The sequence below is a fragment of the Mastigoproctus giganteus genome, chromosome 9, assembly GCF_048544385.1.
Source record: "Mastigoproctus giganteus isolate SK-2022 chromosome 9, ASM4854438v1, whole genome shotgun sequence".
NCBI lineage: Eukaryota > Metazoa > Arthropoda > Arachnida > Uropygi > Thelyphonidae > Mastigoproctus > Mastigoproctus giganteus.
In genome coordinates, this window is record NC_143583.1 from 212,559,307 (window position 1) to 212,580,246 (window position 20,940).

Genomic DNA, 20,940 nt, shown 5'->3' on the forward strand with positions numbered 1-20,940 from the left:
AAACTGCCAAAGTGTGTTCTAGCAGAAGCATAACCTGGGAAACATAATAAAGTTTAGAGTAGACAAGAGCTCAGTAGAAACAAAGTAGTGTGCACTGACTTGCAAACCACAAAGTTGAGGAAAGGGCACAAAGAATGTTAATCCATGAAGTGTACACAAACAGTCTTGTGTGACAAAAATCTGAGCCCAATAGCCAATGTCCAGAATGCAAGATGATCAATGGATCAGATCTTGCAATTGCTTTTCAATGAGTTTACTAAATATTACCATTCATGCAACATGAGAAACATTTTTTGCAATTGGAAGTCATTCTGTGATAAAGTTTATTTTGATAGTAAAGAGCACAAAGAACATTTAGCCATTTTGTATACTTCATCCTACTGACAAATATATTGTAGAAACATCAGATTCTTGTTGAAAGCAAGCCCTAGGAATTTTGCTTCTGCTACTATGGAATGATATTTTTTTTAACACTATTTTTGGGTCTTCCATTGGGTCTGGATGAAGATTCTATTTATGAAAAAATTGTATACAACAGCCTTCTGTGATGAATCCATTAGCAAATGTCTAGGATGAAAGATAATCAATGGCTTCTGCAGTTGCTTTTCAATGGCTTTACTGTATATTTCCATTCATGAAACATGAGGGTTATTGAAGAGGAACTGTAAGAAGTTGCCCTTCAGTGACTCATGTTAGGTAGAGAGCACTGTTTACAGTTGGAAGTTGCTCTGTGACAGAGTTTATTTTAATAGTAAAAAGCTCCGATTTTATAAAATCGGAACTTTTATAAAACCAATTTTTATAAAAGTCTGATTTTATAAAAGTTGTTGAATAGTTGGAGGATATGCTGTGGTTGCCTTTTAAAAATAACCTTACCATTTTAGGTCTATGAGATCATGACCAGGGCATTTCTTTTCTTTGGTCCTACTGATAGCATTATTTAATTCTTCTTCCATTGTAAATGGAGGTTCTATATAAGAAGAACAGTTGGCCTCATTCTCATTGCATACGATGGTTTGATCAGAAGTGAGAGCTTAGTCATCATTTGGAAACAGTGTGTCAAGTATATTATTGACAGTCCTGTCATGGTGTGAATTACATCACCTTAGGCAGTTTGTTTGGTTACTATGCAGTACATAGCACCCCCAAGCATCTGCATTACAGGAGGTACCAACAAGAGATCTCAATGACTTATTTTCTTATCACTCATTAGTTTAGTATATCTATTTCTAAGGGCGTGGTATACCTCCCTCCGGGCTTCTACCTCCACTGGGAGCCATCTGGATCTAGACCTTTGGAAGTGCTTTCTTGCCTGATGCACCCTTCGCTGGAGAATTTCCAGCTCAAGGTACCAACCAGGGAACTGCACTTTTTCTGGGTGTTTTTCTTTCTGAAGGTAGCATTTGTGGCTTTTATTATCAGCTTAATAAATTTTGACACCTGTTCATCAGGATGTAATTGATCATTTTGATGTGGAGGAATTCCCTGAAAAGTAGAAGTCAATGTTTCCAAATATTTTGCCCAATTTGAATTATTTATATTGTATCTAGTTACTCCTTATATACTGGGTGTGTGGGGGGGGGGGGTCTGACCAGCTGGTGTACCAGTTGAAAAGTTATTGCACGGTGGTTGGATGTAGTCCAGGCTTCCTGCACTCTCCAATTTATTTTGTTTGCCATGGCAATTGTGGCTATGAGTGCATTTGGTTATACCAATTGCACTCTCATGCAACATACTACTGATGTTGCAAGATTGTGCAGCTGGTTTAAGATTATAATTTGTGTTGTGGCTGAATTCCTCCAAGTCTTGCCCCATTTTGAGTGTCCACTCTGTCTGGACTGACATTTTGGGTTTGATGTAGACATTTCAAATTAGTGACTGTACCATAATGGTGACCTGCAGTTGGCACCCAAGGACACTAGGATTTGTTCTCCATATAGAGTTGTTAATGCTGTTAATGCAAAAATTGTAAATAAGGACCTATGTCCTTACCTGATCTGCAATAGTGATATGAGATGAAAACTTCCCAAATGGGAAGTGATCTGAGCAAGAGCTGCTGTGGAAGTGAACAGATCTTGGTTACTGTTAAGGGTGGTAATTCTAATTATTAGGGCTGCCCACAAGGTGTCTGTAGTAGCCTCAATGATTCTATAGGATCTTGGATGGCCTTGAACCCTACCACATAAGTGCAGGGCTCTTGGATATAGAGTTGTGTATTTTATTTCTTGTTCTTCCATTCATGATTAGTTTAAGTTGGTCTACAACTGCAAGGGCTCTCTGGGCATTGAACTGTAGGGATTTCACTGCATTGAACTGTAGGGATTTCACTGCATTGAACTGTAGGGATTTCACTGGTATATATATATTTTGATTATAAAGTGTACTTAGTGTAAATAGGACATTTTAGGTCCCTGGTAGAGTTGTAGGAAAGCCCAGAAGTTTTGCAGTTTAGCATTAGCAGAGGCATATGATGCAAGAAAAGCAAGCTTATTCAACATCAGCTAAAAAAAAAAAAAAAAAAAAAAAAAAAAAAACACACCACTCCATTTCACCCCTCGTTCGTTCGAAATACCTGTCCAGTTGAGCTTTAATTTGTTTAGGCTATCAACTTCAACAACAAGTGATGGAAGTCGGTACCACCAACCAGACCGCCCGCTGGCCAAAGGCAAATTTCCGCACATCTATCCGACATCCGTCCTTCCTCAATTTGAATTTATGCCCTCTGAGGTGATTATTCTGAGCAAGATGAAGAATCCCATTGGCATTCAGCATGCTCAAACCATTCAAAGCCTTATACACCTCTATCAGATCACCTCGCCGGTGCCTAGTCTCCAGACTCTGTAATTTGCAAAACTTAAGCCTTTCTTCGTAAGAGCAACCCTTTGTTCCATTCACTAATCTTGTTGCCCTTCTCTGTACCCGTTCCAGCAGCTCTACATCCTTCTTGAAATGGGGCCTCCAGACCTGTATACAGTACTCAAGATGTGGCCTAACCATTGCCTTATACAAGGGAATAATCACCTCCTTATCCCTGCTAGAAATATTCCTGTATATCATTGACAAGACAGCATGAGCTACTCTTGCAGCTCGTCTGCACTGCTCAGAGAACTTCATATCTGCCTGCACAATTACCCCCAGGTCCTTTTCATTCTCCACCACTGTCAGTGTAATACCGCAGAGTTGATACGTTGCTCTGGGGTTACTGTTTCCCATATGTAGTACTTTACATTTGTCAATGTTAAACTTCATTTGCCACCTCTCAGCCCATCTGTTCAACCTTTCCAGATCCTGTTGCAGCAGCATAGCGTCAGTAGTGTCCTTAACAACCCTGCCAACCTTTGTATCATCTGCAAACTTGGACATTAAACTTGATATCCCATCATCAATATCATTCATAAACACCGAAAACAACAACGGACCCAACACTGAACCCTGAGGAACTCCACTAATAACATTAGTCCACGTTGAGCAGTGTCCATTGATTACCACTCTGTCTTCTGCCACTCAACCATCCCCTTATCCATAGTAGCAATTTGCCTCCAATGCCACACTGCTCCAGTTGGTACACTTTGCCTCCGGTGTTTTCCTATGTTGTTTGTTTGTTTGTTATTTGGTTTTTAGGAGCATTAGCAGCTAAGGCCATATTGCTCTGGGAATATGCGGTGGTCATTCCCTTGACCTTTCCGCATCCTCCGTATTTGGCGGTGACGGGCTCGAACCCCGGTCTAATCAAGAAGCGTGTGCTACGCACTGCTGCTGCTCCTTCCCACCTGGCTATGGAGACGCCCACGTTGTTTGTAGTCATGTCTCTTTGCAACACAGTGACCACATGTTTGTTCTTTTTGAGCAAAGGTGTGTGAGGTATGCCTGAACCTCGGACATATGTAGCATTTAGGTACTGAGAAGTGCTTCCTGTACCTATGGCTGCCCAATCCAATTTTGATTCTTTGTCGCTTGGATAGTTTTCCAGGTCTTAGGCGAAGATTTCCCAATCCAGTTTACTGATTGTCCAGATCTGGACTTTGTGCCATATTTTAGGACAAATTCACTTTCTAATTCTTCCAGAGTCACGTAACTCTGGAAATTTTTTGCATGGACTTCTTGCTAGAACTTCCTTCTTTGTTTTGTCCATGTCCAAGTCAAAAATTATAATGCTTAGTTCTTTTGTTTTATGGTTTATATATTTTTAGTCCTAATTCTGTAACCCTACGATTTTGTCAATTTCAACTTCCTCCTTATTTGCAGCCTGTATTACTATCCCGTGTGTCTGATTTTATGTATTCCTTGTATTTTGACTGTTTTAAATTGCTCGTCTACTTTGCGTAAAAACTTGTTTTACAGCCTCATTGGAATTCAAGTTTGAACCCTCTGTGGGTCTTATTATTAGTATATTGGCTTCCTTTGTGGTTTGTCAATTTGCTCCTTTACCTTTAGTAGTCTTCTGGGTAGTCTTCAGAACCTGGGCATAAGTTTGAGTTTGTTGTCTTTGTGTCTCCACTTCAGTTTCTTCCATGTCAAGTTTAGTCTTCAAGATCTGGTTCTCCAAATGTAAATCTGGAAGTGTCTGCTCCAGGACGGTCCAAGAGCCAACAATGTCCTACCTGACAATGGCTGTAATCCCACCTGTTTGTTTTTCCATTAAAGCCTCTAGTTTCAATCTGACACTATTTTTTCCAGGGCAAATTGAACTGCCTGAATAGTGTTAGTTACATCATCTAATGTTTCTTGGTTTAGCTCCTCTCTTTATGGTGATATTGTATGTGATCATAGCTTTTTCATCTTTGACTTTGCAGAGGCAGGTCCAGGTTTGCTGTCCTCATCTTCATATGTGGTAATAACTTGAATTCCATTTTGGTTCTTGACAAAGATTTGTTTGCAGATTATCTTCTGGCTCAGAATCTGAGGTCATCTTTTCAGTATTATTAGCACTGTTATCCTTGGCCTTCTGATTTTTGATTCTGTTTGACATCTTAAATTTGCATTCAAAAGGTTGACTGTATTAAGTCAGCATATATCTCAAACACAGCAATACTCCACATAGCACTGATAATTGGTACCGAAACTGTTCCGTGTTATATGAAACCGTAATGATTGAGGTGTAATTATAATGGGTTTTAATTGAATGTGTACCAGAAAAACAGTCTATAAACAAATTATAATAAATCTATAAACAATTTGCGCTAGACAGCCAATTAAAAGGATTTGGAAAAAAAAAAATTGCAAAAATTTAATTAATGAAAGGGTAACATCATGAGAGATGAGAAACAAAGTTTTATCGTTTATTTAGGTATTTAAATGATGAAGTCTGGTGAAGTAGTGTCTTCTTTTTCTCGGCATACAAGTCTTTGTAGTATTAAATCCCATCTTGTAAAATTTGCCGTATTTTGATGTTAGGTTTAACATTCAGATCTCCATTCATAATTTCCTCGCAGGCCATGTCAACTCCCCCCCCCCCAAAAAAAACTTTCTCCAATTCTTCTGTTGAAAATTCTTTTGGTGCCACTTAAGTGTTATCCACTTCAGAATTGTTTCTCTTCTTCCTATGCAGTTTGCTCTGCAACTAACAGCTAACAGGCAACTAACAGACGAATTAAGCTTTTGCTATTAAATTAATTATGCAGCTTGCTGTCAATTTCAAGGAGAGTTGCATCCTCTAAGTCATTTGCATGTGAGTCAATGCAGTCACGTACATTGGCAGTGTAAGTTTCGAATCCCAAGTCTTCAACAATGTCTTCGGCAATTGTCTGAACATGCGATTCAAAACCAGTGAAATCATTTTCCAAATGGGGCAAAACATGGTGCCAAACAGAACGCATATTGTTGGCAGTGATTTCTAACCAAAATGCAGATATATTTTCAATTGTATTTAAAGGGGTAAAAAAATAAATTGTGAAATGAAAAGTTTGAAAACCTATCATGATGGCTCATCAGAATGGAATTAAGAATACTGAACAATGTTGCACGTTGCCGCTGACTGCCTAAGGGGAGATACTGGCACATGTGCATATGAGACAATAGAGTTGGCACCACAGTATATATGTATGTAGCGTATGTGTCTAGGCTATTGAATGAGTTTTAATATGTACAGTAAATTTAATTTAAAATTAATTGAAAATCGTGTTAGTGTGAAACCCATGCTGTTTGAAGCCAAGTGAAGTATTGCTGTATTTAGTATCATTTACATTTATGTAGAAAGTTGGGGGAGGGGGCATTTGTATTTCATGCCAATAACTCACTAAAAGTGGCACTATCAAAAATAACAAAGTAAGAGTCAAAATTATACTCCTTACACATATTACAAGCTTCTTTAGTTTTTATTAGACCAATTTCAAAGCTAAAGTCAGGCCTTAGAATGATAAATTAGATGGGCATGGCAATGGGTGCTCAAAATGAAGCAAGTAATATTAAAAAGCAGCAATGCTTCCCAAAAATGATCAAACCATTGCTACTACTTAAAGGTTGGGAAAGCCGAGATCTTAATGAAACCTGTATAAATAACTGTACTTACCACACTAAACTTATCTTGAGTCATCTAAAGATGCATTTTATATTTGAGAATTTAGCGGAAAACTTTCAAAACTGATCAGGGACTTTTAGTCCTGTTAGGCAAAAAAATGCTGTATACAGAAAGTGCTGCTGCCTTGACACAAAGGAATTCGCCTACTTTTAGCCAACCGCCATTTACAATAAAGTAGACTGATTTAGCCTATGTCTGCACAACAATGTCCACAGCCAGTCTCTCTCTCTATGATGGGATAATAGTGAAATATCTCCCTTGCCTCTTTTGAACTTATCTTGATGCTGTACATTCTGAATTCCACTAAGGTTTTGGAAATGGTGTAAACCAAGTAGATCTTTCTTGACTTGTACCTGCTACTGCGTGGACATCTCCCAGGCAGATGGTAGTTAATACAGTTGCATAATGTACATAATTACATCATTGATGGGATCCTAGCTAACTTATGATGTTAAACTGTGCCAGACATTCAAAAGCATTCCAGTTGGCCTTATCAAACTTCTACCATGATATCCTTGATAGCATTGATAAAAAAAACTTATTCACTTGGTGGAGTTCAGCTAAACCCAGTACTGGAGGAAAGGGACTTGGGTGTTACGATACGGTCAGACATGAAATTCTCTGAGCATTGTAAAAGGTTGCAAGGAAGGCCCATGGTGTCCTATCGATGATCTATCGAACTTTTGCAAGTAGAGATAGGGACGTGATAATCCCATTATATAAGGCTTATGTTAGACCACACTTGGAATACTGTGTTCAAGTATGGAGACTGCACCTAAAGAAAGACATCGAGCTTCTTGAAAGGGTGCAAAGAAGGGTAACTTGCCTGGTGAGATCGGCAAAAGGGCGTCCGTATGAAGAAAGACTTTGAATATGTGGGTTGCAGAGTTTGGAAACTAGACACCTTAGAGGAGATTTGATTGAGGTGTTTAAGGCTCTGAGAGGCATCAGTAAAATGAATGAGGACAAAATTTTCAAGATTATAAATGATGCTAGAACTAGGGGACATAAATTCAAGTTACGGGAAGAAATGTTTCGATTGGACTGCAGGAAGTTTTATTTTAGCCAGCGAGTTATAAATTACTGGAATAAGTTGCCTTCATGGGTAGTAGAGGCCGACAGTTTGGGGAAATTCAAAGGTCATATTTATTAATTATTATTATTTAGTTATTTATTTTATTTATTTATTTTTTGTTTTTATCATTGTTTTGTTCGGATTTTTTTTTTTTTTTTTTTTTTGGCTGGTGCAGCATAAGCCACAGGCTTTCTTGCACCATGCGGCCGTTACTAATACTAATACTAAAACAGATATCACAGAAGTGAACACTCCTCTAGGGATTTCCTTTGACATATTTCTCTCTACCTGCTCCTCTTCTCTCCTTCCATGTAAACGAAGGGAGGAGAGAGAAGGGATACAGATTATTATTATTATTCTGTTATATTATTTTCTCCCTGATTGTGGGATTCCACCTCATGATGGGTATTGCTACCAAGTACACAGGGTGGTTTTGTTATGTCTGGTGTTACTGTTGGTCGAGGAACTCTGACTATCCAACAGGTGTTCAGGATTGCGACTTTTCGGAGTTCCTTGTAGGTGTTTGCTGGGAGACCTATTGCTGCTAGGCCGTTAAGTAGGATCTTTGGCACCCTACCTGTGGTTGACACGATGATTGGGATGGTCGTTACTTGTTGCATATTCCTATTATTATTATTAGCTATATGGTGCAAAGAAGCCTGAGGCTTATGCTGCACCAGCCAAAAAAAAAATTCCCCCAGTTACCCTGAGAGAGAGAGAGAGAGAGAGAGAGAGAGAGAGAGAGAGAGAGAGAGAGAATCAAAAGTAGAAGGGAATCACCAAGAAAGAGAAGAATGATGGTATCCAGCTCAGGATCCTGGGTGTGTCAAGCCCATACTCACCAGTGTTTTGCCATCCCTCATATCAGTTTCTGCATTACCCCAAAGGGTATTATGTCCAATGGAATTCCCTAATAAATAAAAAGGAGAAGGCAGTTGCTTAATCATATCATCAAGGCCTGTCCAGGAGATGTCAATCCCAGGTGGAAAATATGTCAAACAGATTGTTAGGAGAAAAAAGTGAATGGAAACTGCCTTTATGGTAGTAGTAAGAAGGATTACTTGGAGTGGGGTATGGTTGTTCACTAGGATGGCAACTGTGAGTAGGACCATCCCCTGTTCCACCTTTGCATATTAACTTGACATTTTGTGAAGTATAGCCCTCATTTGCTATTAACCAAAAGCCTGTCATACAGGGTCTATAAGACTCCAGATATTGTTTTAGTAATTCATGCTCTTCATCTACCCCATCCACACAGCTGAAACTAAATATATCCTTTAATTCCTGCATGGAGTTCAATTTATATAAATAAAAAATTTATATTATTGGACTTACCTTCTTTCCCAGGTAATCTGGAGGGGCAAGCCAGTAATAGTCACTATATCCAGCCATATCATCATTAGCAACTACAAGATTACCATTCTCAGCTACTGGCACCACGACATGAGTTCCTTCAAGGTTTGTTACTCTCCAATCTTCCATTTTCTGGATCTGTGTTATGAATGTGAGTATAAATTTTTTTAGATATCAAAAGCAAAAATATTTGAGTTATACAAATAAATGTTGCTTAACATCACAGGACTATCTCAATAAGAATGCATTATTTTATGAAGGGTTACTTTTACTCCACTATATATTTATTTTAGTTTTAATGCATTATTTTTATAGTTAGGTATCAGATTATTAATAAAGAGCAAATTTCACGAGAAAGCAGCCGACCGGGCTAGCCAGGTAGGTAAAGTGCCTGCCTGGCAACCCAAAGGTCGCAGGTTCGATTCCCACCTTGGGCTTGGATCACAGTAAAATGTAAAAAAACTTTGGGAGGTGCCAACAACTAACAAGGGAAAAAAAAAAAAAAACACACACACACACGAGAAAGCAGGGGAAAAAAAAAGTTTAAATACATAAGCACTTAGGGTTAAATAAAGATTATTAAAGTTAACAATAAAGAAGGTTCAGAGTGCATGTAATCAAAATGTGCAAGTTATCAGTATCTCAAAAACAACAAATAAAGCAAATATAAATCACACATACTCTGAAAGTAATTCATGTTGTACTAGCAATTCAGTGTTGAATTAAATCTAGTGTACATTATTAAAACTGTTCTTCAATATATGTATGTTCTCAATATTGGCCTTGAATTTTGCATCTCCAAAAATAAATCATATCTTAAGTCTCAATCAGGAATCAAGCTTATGATATTAACCAGAATTTAATGAGTTACTTTTTAAATATAAAATTAAGTAATCAACGAATTTGCTCAAATGACTGACATTGTAAATCATGATATTAAAAGTACATCAACAGCAAGTGAGCACATGATGTAATGAATAAAACAGTTTCATGCATATTTTCATTACTTCAGATACAGTGATGAAATTTAGATGTAGGCATTCCCCCTCCAACTCCCAACCATTTCTTAATTCTTCTGGCAGAAAAATTAAACAAAGTAATAAAAATGAGAGAGATAAATAAAACAGTATACCACTGAGAAGAGAATTTACTGATTAAATAAGTTAATCCATTTGGCACTAAACAGCATCTTGAGGCTTGATTTTATATTAATGATATTTTGATTATCAAGTTGATAATTTATTTTCAGCAGATGATGATAACGTTTATTACCCTTGCTGCATGGGTATCTGGCACACTGCCTCCTTACTTTTTCTTCAATTACTTCAATTCTACTACATTAATTTTAATTCCTGTCAAACTTTCTTTTTGCTCCTAAAGAAGGGTTACAAGGACTCTTCAAATAAAAGCAGGAAACTAGAACTGATGGGTAGTAGCGATTCTTTTGACAGAAAAATTGAAATGACAGCAATAGAAATGACAGAGGTAAACAATAAATCTGTCAACTACTGAGTGCTGGGCACTCAGGATGAAGGGTCCATAGTTACGAACAGTCATTAGTGTAGTATCTGAAATAGAGAGCTTTATGGTAACTGAAAAAACGTTTCTAGTACCCCAGCTTGGCCTAAAACTGAGGAACTAGCGAAACTTTGTCTATTTGAGTCTTTCCAGTTGTTGCAAATGAAAAGAGTTGGAGAAACAATTAAAGTCTTGGGGGAGAAGCGACTGCCAGGTGAGGGCCATGCAAGACTCCACGCAGGTGCGCCTCCCCACCACCACTACCTCAACACTGGCTCTCTGAGTACCTCCTTGACGGGACAACTCCAGCTTTGAAAATTGTTAAAAAATACTCCTCGTCGCAAAATTTATAAATGACTTTTATAGAATTATTAACTAACTACTCAGCAACCTGTTTATCACCAAAAGGAGTGTGCTATCGATTACAAAGAAGTGTGCTATCGATGTGCAATAAAAAAAATTGGTATTTTAAAGTAAATGACAGATTTCAATCGGAATAGTTTTTCCTTGATAAGCATTGAATAATGCATAATGCTATATTCTGTAATTCATAATGCTATATTCCATAATGCACAATAATGCTATATTCCATAATGCACAATAATGCTAATGTGATTTTTAAATTTTTGGCTCCATTAGGGACGGAAATAGAGGGGAGAGACAAGAAAATTACTCATATTTTACTGTGTGGTGCTGCCATTTTTAACTTTAAAAATATTTTAAAATTATATTTTAAACCTACTCGTTGAGCTCTTTCCAATGGTGTATAATAAGCTATAGTTTTTCGAAATTTTTGTCCCCCCCACATTTTACCCCCCATTTCTCAGACAAATTTTTGTCAACAACGATCAAAATAGCATTATGTTGGCCCACATGATGTACAAACCCATGCAAAATTTGAAGTCAATAGGTTGAGTGGTTCCAGAGATACAATGCTGTGACAGATGGATGGACAGACAGACAACTGAGTGAAATTATAAGCGTCCTTCGTTACACTATGGACCATAAAAAAAATTGGGGTAGGTTGTGTATACAGGGACACAACAGCAGTCGTTTAAGGCGTGAATCCATCTTTGTGTTATTAGAGGAAGGGTAAGATGTAAATGAATAAAGTCTTGGTGGTTATAAGTGAAGTATAATTTTATTTATCAAAGGCGAAGTAAGGAGAAGTAAGATACATATGGCATAGTATTTACATCGATGTTTCTTACAAAGGTTGAAGAAAATGAAAATTTTCTTCAATTCAGCACACTTATTGGCTTATAACTTTATAAATTTTATTTTATCGGTTATTATTACTAAATAATATTGTAGATTCTGTTATTCTCTACAAATCGACACCAATTTCAACATCCTATCTCTTCACAATCCAAAGTTAGACTGCCCAAATGCCGCATAGAGTTGCCATTTTCAGTGTTCACACACAAGTGCTGCCCCTCCCCCTCACCGCTGCATACCCCACTACCAACCATTTTAGATACAAACATAAACCCTCTATCCAACAAAATTTAAATCATTAGATTATCATTTATAGTTTACATGATATAAGCGCGACAAATCTTGCCATTTTTTTGGTCACTAGAGTTTTTGTAGAGACCCCCTTATACCGGACCAAACTTAAAGACGTATTCACGTCAAAAGGCATGTCACTGAGAAGGGAATTTACTGACTAGATAAGCTAATCCACCTAACACTAAACAGCAACTTGAGATTTGACTTTGTATTACTGATATGATTATCAAGTTGGTAATTTATTCTCAGCAGATGATGTTTATGATACTTGCTGTATGTTGAGGATTAATCATCAAAGTAGTTAGGTAGCAAGCAGCATACAATCCTAATCATACAATCTAAAACTCTTTTGATATTCCCAAAAACTACTACTTTGAAGGTCCTACAAGATCTTGAGAAAACTGATTTCAACAACAATTTCTTTTGTTGTTGTTTTTTAGCCATTCAGTTGGGTCTAATTCTTTTTGCCATCACTTGTTTTTAATGGCTTCTTTAAGTCCATGTAAATTCAGCACACAGTCCTGCTTTATGGTGCCAATGCATTGTGTTCTTTGTCATCCTTTTCTTTGTGTTCCACTGGCCGATCCTACACAATTGCTTTTTCTAAGAAATTGCACACATAATGTATCCAAAATAAGTTAGTTTTGGCCTAGTTATTTTAGCTTCAAGTGAGGTTTTGGGCTTGATGCAGCCTCTTTATTTGTGATCTTTGCAGCATATGGTATATGTAGCAGCCTTCTCCAGCACCACAATTCAAATGAGTCAATTTTCTTCTAACTGCTTTTTTTAATTGACCAGCGTTTGCAACCATAAATAAGTTATGAGAAATATGATGTCATTGACAAGTCAGCACTTCACTGTCTTTAACTGTCCAAATTTGTCACCGTGTCGTGACCAAGTGAGATTTTTTTTTTATTTCAGGCCCTGATTCTGAATTTATCCTGAATCCTAGACACATTAAGCCTTGAACTGCTTCAACTTTCTTCATTTTTGATCTTGAACCCGACTTCTCCATTCCCAGCTGTTGTCATTACTTTTGTTTATTTCATGTTCAGCTGTAGTCCTGCTTTTTCACTTTCATCCACAACTGTTATAAGCCAGCTTCTGTTTCTGCAAGTAGCATTGCATCATCTGCATAACAGATTATTGATGCTTCTTCCACCAATTTATAGTTTTAATGCCATTTTAGAGTCATCCAATTTTAGCTTTCTCGGTTGGTTGGTTGTTTTGGGTATTTTGAAACATGTTTTTTGGATCATTATCTGATGTCTTCTGTTATGATTATATTAAATTATAATAATTTATAAGTTTCAGAAACTGGAAAACTTCTGATATATTGGGTCTATCCAGTGGTGAGCTGTGAATATTTTAACAATGGGCTCGCTTTTTGATCAGTCAAGGAAGTGATGTCATCCGCAGTTTCCACCAGAGGTGCTTCCCACGCTCCCACTAGTAGTAGTGTAATTAGTGCGTGTGATGCATTTTTCATGACTGACCGGTATGATATCTGGAGTCAGGAGCAGTTCGGGGGAGGGTGGACAGATGGGCCTGTTACCCCCTTAACCATGCAAATAAGTGTATGTATATAAGGTCTACTAAAAAAAACGTAAAAACCTTGTTGTCATGCCTCCCTTTACAATGATACCTCAATACGATAGTGTCTGGAGTTCTTTTTAGAATTTTTTGAATAGTATGACATCACAATCATACTTCTTGAAGTTACTACTGCAGTAAGTATGATTGCAACAATAAAAGTATTTGTCATATGACAGCAACAATACAAATATCTGTCAACAATTTCGTTTTTCGTCTCCCATTTTCGTTACATTAAATTGTTAAGTTCCCCTAACAGCTGCATATGTCGCTTCAACATACTTCAATTGATGCTGTTTTCCAGAGATATTTAGATATGTTGCAATCACAAGTATACATCTCTATACATCTTACTTTAGTTATCATAAATCCATTGTATCTTGTCTTCCAGGAATTATGAAAATTTTCGAATGTTCAATAAAATATTTACATTACAAAAGCTCTTATTTCGTAATCTATATACCTAAAAGAAATGGAGAAGGATGTTTCACATAAACCATCTACCGTGCCTGCTTGGCACATGCGCAACTTTTTTATTCGTCGTTTTTTTTAACAACTCGGAAAATATAATGGATACATTTTTTTATTATAGAATTTTAATATTGCGAATAAAAAATAACACGAAATGTTTCCCATATCACAAATAATATAAAAACTATTACAAAACATTTCACAATATTTTTTCACAAATATTACATAAAAAACAGTACACGAATATTCAAGAAAATTTTATTCTAAAAATTGCCACATACAATTTACTTTATTAATATTTAGTGATCTGCTTTGCTCAATAGCTGAGCAATGATTACAGAGGAATGATTTGACGTAACGATCCGGATCAAATTGAATCAATGGTTTTCCATTTATATGTATGGTCATAATGTGCAACGTGTTTAATTGTCAACATTATTTATTCATTACGCTGAAAGCTCACCCAGCTTCAGCACTGCTAATCGCAATGGTTTCAAAGATATTTCTGGCTTTTTTAATTGAAAATGAAATTTCGCTCGATTTTAAAGATAAATTGTCTTTGACAAAATCTCTAAAATCATTAATTTTTATTTCATATTTTATCAGAAAACTTAAATTTCTTATTTGGTTTTCACCCTCTTGCCACCAAGACAAAAAGTTCTTTCACATTCCACGATTTCGGGTAGCATATGTTTAAAATTTCTTTCAATGGTATCGTTATTTTCTTTATTTAATTTAAAATCACCCATTGCATTAATAACTTATCCTTTAAGGATAAAACAATGCATTTAATAACGTGCCACAAGGTAATTTTTTTTACTTTCGATTTTGATTCCTTCAAATTCGTTCAACTTCAACGTGCTCTCAATTTTAGCTTCATAATTTCCTTCAGAATTTTTCAAATTAGCAATAGCATTGATAGTTCGAATAATTAACTTATCTGCTTTTACCATAGTGATTCTGTAAAGCTTTGAAAGGTAAGAGAGCCCCTGCAGGATGTCGATCATTAGTGCTAAATGGTTAAGAAATTCAAAATTTAAAAGTCCAGTTAATAATCCTGGATTATTTAACTTCTGATTCAGAATGTTTGCACAAAGCGGGATAATTCCTCCAACCCATAATTGCCGTCCGCAAGCTACAAGCTGCTCATCCCACATCAAGTTCTTTAGCAATTATCCTTAATTCGCGCTAGTTTTTTGGAGATTGGTGATAGTTTTTTTTTATAATTATTGCTTGTATGCCATTATATTTTAGAACATTTAAATGTTCTAAAAAAATGCTCGACAAAGTTTCAAAATCTTTCGTACATTTCATCTTCGTAAAGTTTATATAATATCTTAGTTGCCTCAATCCCCCACTCTATGTTGCTGCTGTCACTAGTTCTTTGAATACAGTGCAAAATATCGGATCACACAGATATTGAGTTACTGTGACTATGTAAACACAGACAAGAGAAATTTACTGGAAGGCGTGGATCACTCATTTCTCCAAAAAACATATGTCTGTTTGTCGGAGTAAAGGGGAACCATGACACAGGTTGACCAGAGGCTATAATCCGTGTCGAGAATCTTCTTAATCCTCTGACTGGCTATGGAAAGCATATTGACAAGCACGACTTCTCGGTATGTGACTGCATAGGTTTTACGGACGCCACTAAAATTGTGAAATGGTAATCCCTTTCACCCTTAACTCGCGCTTTCTAATTACCTAAATTGCCTAAAGGCCAGAGGTGAGAACAATTCATACACAATTGTCTCTTCTAATCCGTTCGTTACATGGAAATTTTCTTTGTTCAACGGAAACTATTTAAATGTAATTTACCAAGGGGAATCAAAAAAAATTCGCTATAAAGAAGTTCGTTAAACAGAGGTCCGACTGTAATTATATCAAAAATGAAGCAATTTTAAAATACATAACTGATCGATTGCACATTAAAATGCTGGGAATGGGGCCCCGCTCGCCCCACCGTAGTTTCGGCTCTGGATATTCAATAATTGCTCATTTAGGATTTCATTTGTAAAATAAGTGATCATCTGAACAATGGGCTCGCAAATTTTCAAAAAAAATAACAATGGGCTCTCAATGGGTGAGCTATAGTGGGCTCGCGAGCCCATGCGAGCCCACTATAACTCACCACTGGGTCTATCTGCTAACATTGCTTGTAATGAAGTAGTTGCTTTTAAGGATTTAAATGTAATTTGACATTCTCGTGTAAAGTTAGGGCATTCAAATAGGATATGTTGGACTGTTAGTATTGTTTGACAGTCAGAACACCGTGGTGGAGATTCAGCTCGGAGAAGATAGGAGTGGATAACATTGGTGTGTCCTATTCTTAATCTGCTTAGTATAACTTCTTCCTGTCTGCTAGGTCTTGTACTGGTTTTCCATTGTTGTAACAGTGGAAAACCAGTACAGGTTTTATTTGAAATACTGTATTTCCCTATGTATAAGATGCACCTTTTTTCAAAAAATTTGGGGTCTAAAAACTGGGTGCATCTTATACAGTGGTTGTAGATTTTTTTTACTTGCATTTCCCACTTTTTCGTGCTTGTTGTCTTTGCACTCATTATTTCGCACTTGTTACTGGTATATTGGTTATGTTTTTCCACGTTCTGCCCAGAAATGATTTTCGTACAGTGCTGAATTTAAGTTAAAAGTGATCCAGTTTGCAAAAGTGAATGGAAATCGTGCTGCTGAACGATTTGGTCCTCCTCCAACTGAGAATACAATTCAAGACTGGCTATGGGAAGAAGAAACCCTACAGAAAACGCCACGGCAGAAGAAGGCCATTAGAGACAAGTCAGCAAACTGGCCTGATTTAGAGAGGGAATTGCAGATATGGATTGAGGAGCAAAGGGCAATTGGAATTCCTGTGTCCACAAAGATGCTTCAGCATGAGGCAAGAAGAATTGCTGACGAAAAAGAAGGTACTGATTTCAAAGGAGGACACAATTGGTGCTTCAGGTTCATGAAATGGAATGGACTAAGCATGCATACATGCACCAGACTTTCCCAAAAGATGCCTGAAAGCTATGAGTAGAAGGTCCTTGAATTTCATCGTTTTGTCATTCAATGTCGAAAGACATCAGTTTGAGTTGGGATAGATTGCAAATATGGACAAAGTCCCCCTTCAATTTTATGTCCCAAGTAACAGAACTGTTGATAAGAAGGGGGCAAAAACTAACTGTGAAGACAAGTGGACATGAAAAGAGCCATTATACAGTTGTTCTAGCTTGTTGTGCCAACGGAACCAAGCTGCCTCCTATGCTGATTTTCAAATGCAAAACAATGCCAAAAGAAGACATTCCTCGAGGAGTTATTGTCCACGTTCATGACAAGGGTTGGATGGATCAGGATGGGATGAAGATCTGGTTTGAGAAAGTTTGGAGCAGGAGACCAGGTGGGCTCTTACACAAACCTGCCCTATTGGTGCTTGATCAGTTCAGGGCACACATAACAAAAAATACAAAGAAGAGTGCTGCAGAGCAAAAAACAAAACTTGCCGTCATACCTGGAGGCTTGACATCCCAGCTCCAACCACTTGATGTCAGCATTAACAAACCCTTCAAAGCTGCCATGAGAGATGAATGGAACCAATGGATGAAGTCTTCTGGGGACAATTTGACACCAGCAGGAAGAGTGAAGAAACTAACTATAGGAGAAGTTTGTACCTGGGTGAAAAGATCCTGGGATGATATCAAGACTGATATCGTTGTCAAGTCATTTAAGAAGTGTGGCATTTCAAATGCCATAGATGGAACTGAGGACGAGGCAATATATGAAGACAGTGATTCGCCATCAGACACAGATGAGGACAAGCTAATGGACAGGAGTTTTGAGAGTGATGAGGAGTTGTATGAATTTTATGATGAATAAAACTTGAGTTCAATAACTTTATGTAATACATTTTTTTTCAAATTTCGGGCCCCAAAATTAAGATGCGTCTTATACATGGGGAAATACGGTGATTTGTTACTGGCTTGCTCCTGCCATTTTTGCTGCCACTGTTTTTTGCCACTATTTAGATTGTAATTTTATAGTCTAGATATGGTATTTTTATGGTTTGGTTGATCAGGCTTGGTTGGTTTGATTGGGATTAACTGTTCATTAAGTTTTAATTCCGGATCTAAATGAAGGTTTCTTTTCCTAAAGAAGTGCGTGCCTATTGTTTTTTGTGTGGAGATCGCGAAACTGTTTTACTGAGTCCAATTGCTGACCTTATTTATTGCTCCTTGTAATTGCCATTCTATTCTCATGTTTTGTGATTAGAAAGAGATACTGAACATCTACATAAAGGGCTGTATTTATGGTAGATGGTATCTGTTGGTTATCGAGTTTATTTTTATTACAAACAGGGTGGCACTCAGGACTGATCCCTGTGATACTCCTTCTTGCAGGAAAACTTTTAAGAGTGTAGTTTGTATTTGTACTTGGAAGGTTCGGCGCTGTAAAAAGTTCTGGATGAAAATAGAGAGATGTCCGCTTAGATTTAAGTTATATATGTCCCAGAGAATGCCATAGTACCAGGCTGTATCGTATGCTTTTCGATATCAAAGCATATCATGACTAAATGTTCTTTTCTAATGAAAGCATTTCGTATGTTGTTTTCTATTTTAATTAGGAGGTCCAAAGTTGGTCTATGTTTCCTGAAGCTACACTGCACTGGGCACAAAAGGTTATGGTTTTCTAGGTACCACACAAACCTTGCATTTATGATCTTTCTCATTAATTTTCCTGGGCAGCTGGTGAGTGCTAGTGGACGGTAGCTGTTCAGATTAGTAGGATCTTTGCCAGGTTTTGGGAAAGCGAGGACAATCGCGTGATGCCACATGTTAGGAAATTCGTGCTCCATATCAATTTTGTTGTATAAAAGAAGCAGAGTTTGTTTATTGTTTATTTCTCCCAGCACAAATCTACCAATGATATCAGGCTCTTCTTTGTTTCCTATTTTGGCACTGAAATCTCCAATGACATATTTTGGGTGCTTGTGCAAGCACTTCTTGAGCTTCAGCAGAGAATTGCTCAATTTCTTCCTCTGCATCAGTTGTGGGTGTATACAATTGTAAGATTGTGATGTAAAAAGGTTTTCCTTTGACACAGATGAGCATGTTTTCTATCAGCATGATATTAATTGTTCTGTAGCTTTCAACTGCTTTAGTGACTTTCTTGCTAGTTATGAAACTGACTGTTTCTTCTAATATTTGCATTCCCTGAGTAGTAAAAATGTTGATATCGATCTTATTCCAAGACATTTCTTTCTTGATAATATTTAGCTTGCCTGGGTTCAAACTTTTACTGTTCCACATTCCAATTTTGTACATCTCTATACAGCACACACTTTTTCTTTTGTCACAGGCTGCATCCACATTCAGACTCTCAGAAGGGTTTGCTCCATTTGCATCTTAGAGGCCAAAACTACTTGAAACATGTCTCTTCTCCACTTCCCTTTCATTCTTTTTACATCATTCCCTTTACATTCTACTAATACACAATGCTGTTATGGCAATTGTTCTGAAATAGTCATGTAATTTATTGGCCAAAACTGATGATGGCATTTTTTTTAGTACAAAATTCATTAATGTTTTCAAGCACTTTAATTTCTGGTGCTGTTTCCTTAAATGAGTCATCCACATTATCTTCTATGTCCCTATGCTTTTTGTTTGCTAATTGTTTCCCCACTGTTCACAGAGGCTACAATTTCTTCCTTGCTCAAGTAGCACTCAAATGAAGCTTTCACATCCACCTCAATCCAAACAGCCAGGTTATTTGCTCCAGGACATTACAAGCAGCCTTTGCTTCTTGTTCTAAAAATGCTGCAAATTCAAGGTTATTATTAGTGTTCTCGTTGTTTCCAACAGTTTTCAATTGCTGTTGAGCTTACTTTCTCTCACCCTAATCCAATTTTGTATGCAACATCTTTCAGAGTTAATGTTTTCAGAAATTCTAGAACTTAAATTTCTGAATTCACAACATCAGCAAGTAGCTCATCACAAGTAGGCTTTGAAAACCTGAATAATGCCCATGGGCTGAATTATTACAGTTTTGCTCCTTGGCAGAACCACGACTCTGTCCTTGCCATCTTTCGATTTCATTACATAGCTGAAGGATGAGCTGGGAAGTGATCCAACAGTAACAGAGCCTTTTCTTCAAATTTTTGAAAGTAAGTGGCATCTCACCAATGGTACGAACTAATTCTCAAATTAGTTATCACTTATCATCCAAGACACTGGAGCTATTTTTATAAATCACAGGTATAAATTTCATGTTGGCATGCTTAAAACACCAGAGACTGACTTTTACTGATGCACAATCCCTTTAGCTTGTGATTTACACTCTTGTATGTGTGCAGTAATTCTTGCTTTGTTAGTTTTCATGTCCTCTTTGTTGGGTTCCTTTTTAGTATCCAGTGACTTATCAGGGATAATTTTATAGTACATTGCTGTTTCATACAGTTGTATGACTATTCATATATTCATATGTGAATTCACTGTCTTGAATCACATTACATGGAAATTCAGGAAATGCTTCTGCTGCTATAATGTCACCAAATGCAGATTTGCCTACAAGACTAACCTGGGATATCCCATAGTGAGGAGCCTTCCATCTCCAAAGTCACCATTCAGAAGCTTTAAATGCTCATCTCCACCAAGTAGCTTATGAAATTTAACTACCCGTGCTTTCATAATTACTCCAAATAATCAGTACTCCTTCACTATACTTCTGTGGAAGCCACTTGTATAAGCATTGGTCCGTATCACTGTTTTCACAAAGTCTAGTTTCCTTCTTCGGTGGCCTACTTCATCTTCTGCAGAGTCTATGAATAAACACAATTTTTCTTCCTTTTTCATCCAATTGCAGATCATTCCCTCTGGAATTCCACACTCACAAAATACACTGCATT

The 20,940-nt window shown here is 37.1% G+C and overlaps 1 protein-coding gene across 1 annotated transcript in view; it reads right to left on the bottom strand.

The window, feature by feature from the left end:
- The window catches only part of LOC150081103 (laminin subunit alpha-2-like), a 707,948-nt gene that overhangs the window by 572,693 nt on the left and 114,315 nt on the right, over nucleotides 1-20,940 (bottom strand). The window contains exon 13 of the mRNA XM_090380924.1: nucleotides 8,928-9,083. Coding sequence (XP_090237050.1) covers nucleotides 8,928-9,083 — 156 coding nt within the window. The remainder of the gene's footprint in view (nucleotides 1-8,927; nucleotides 9,084-20,940) is intronic.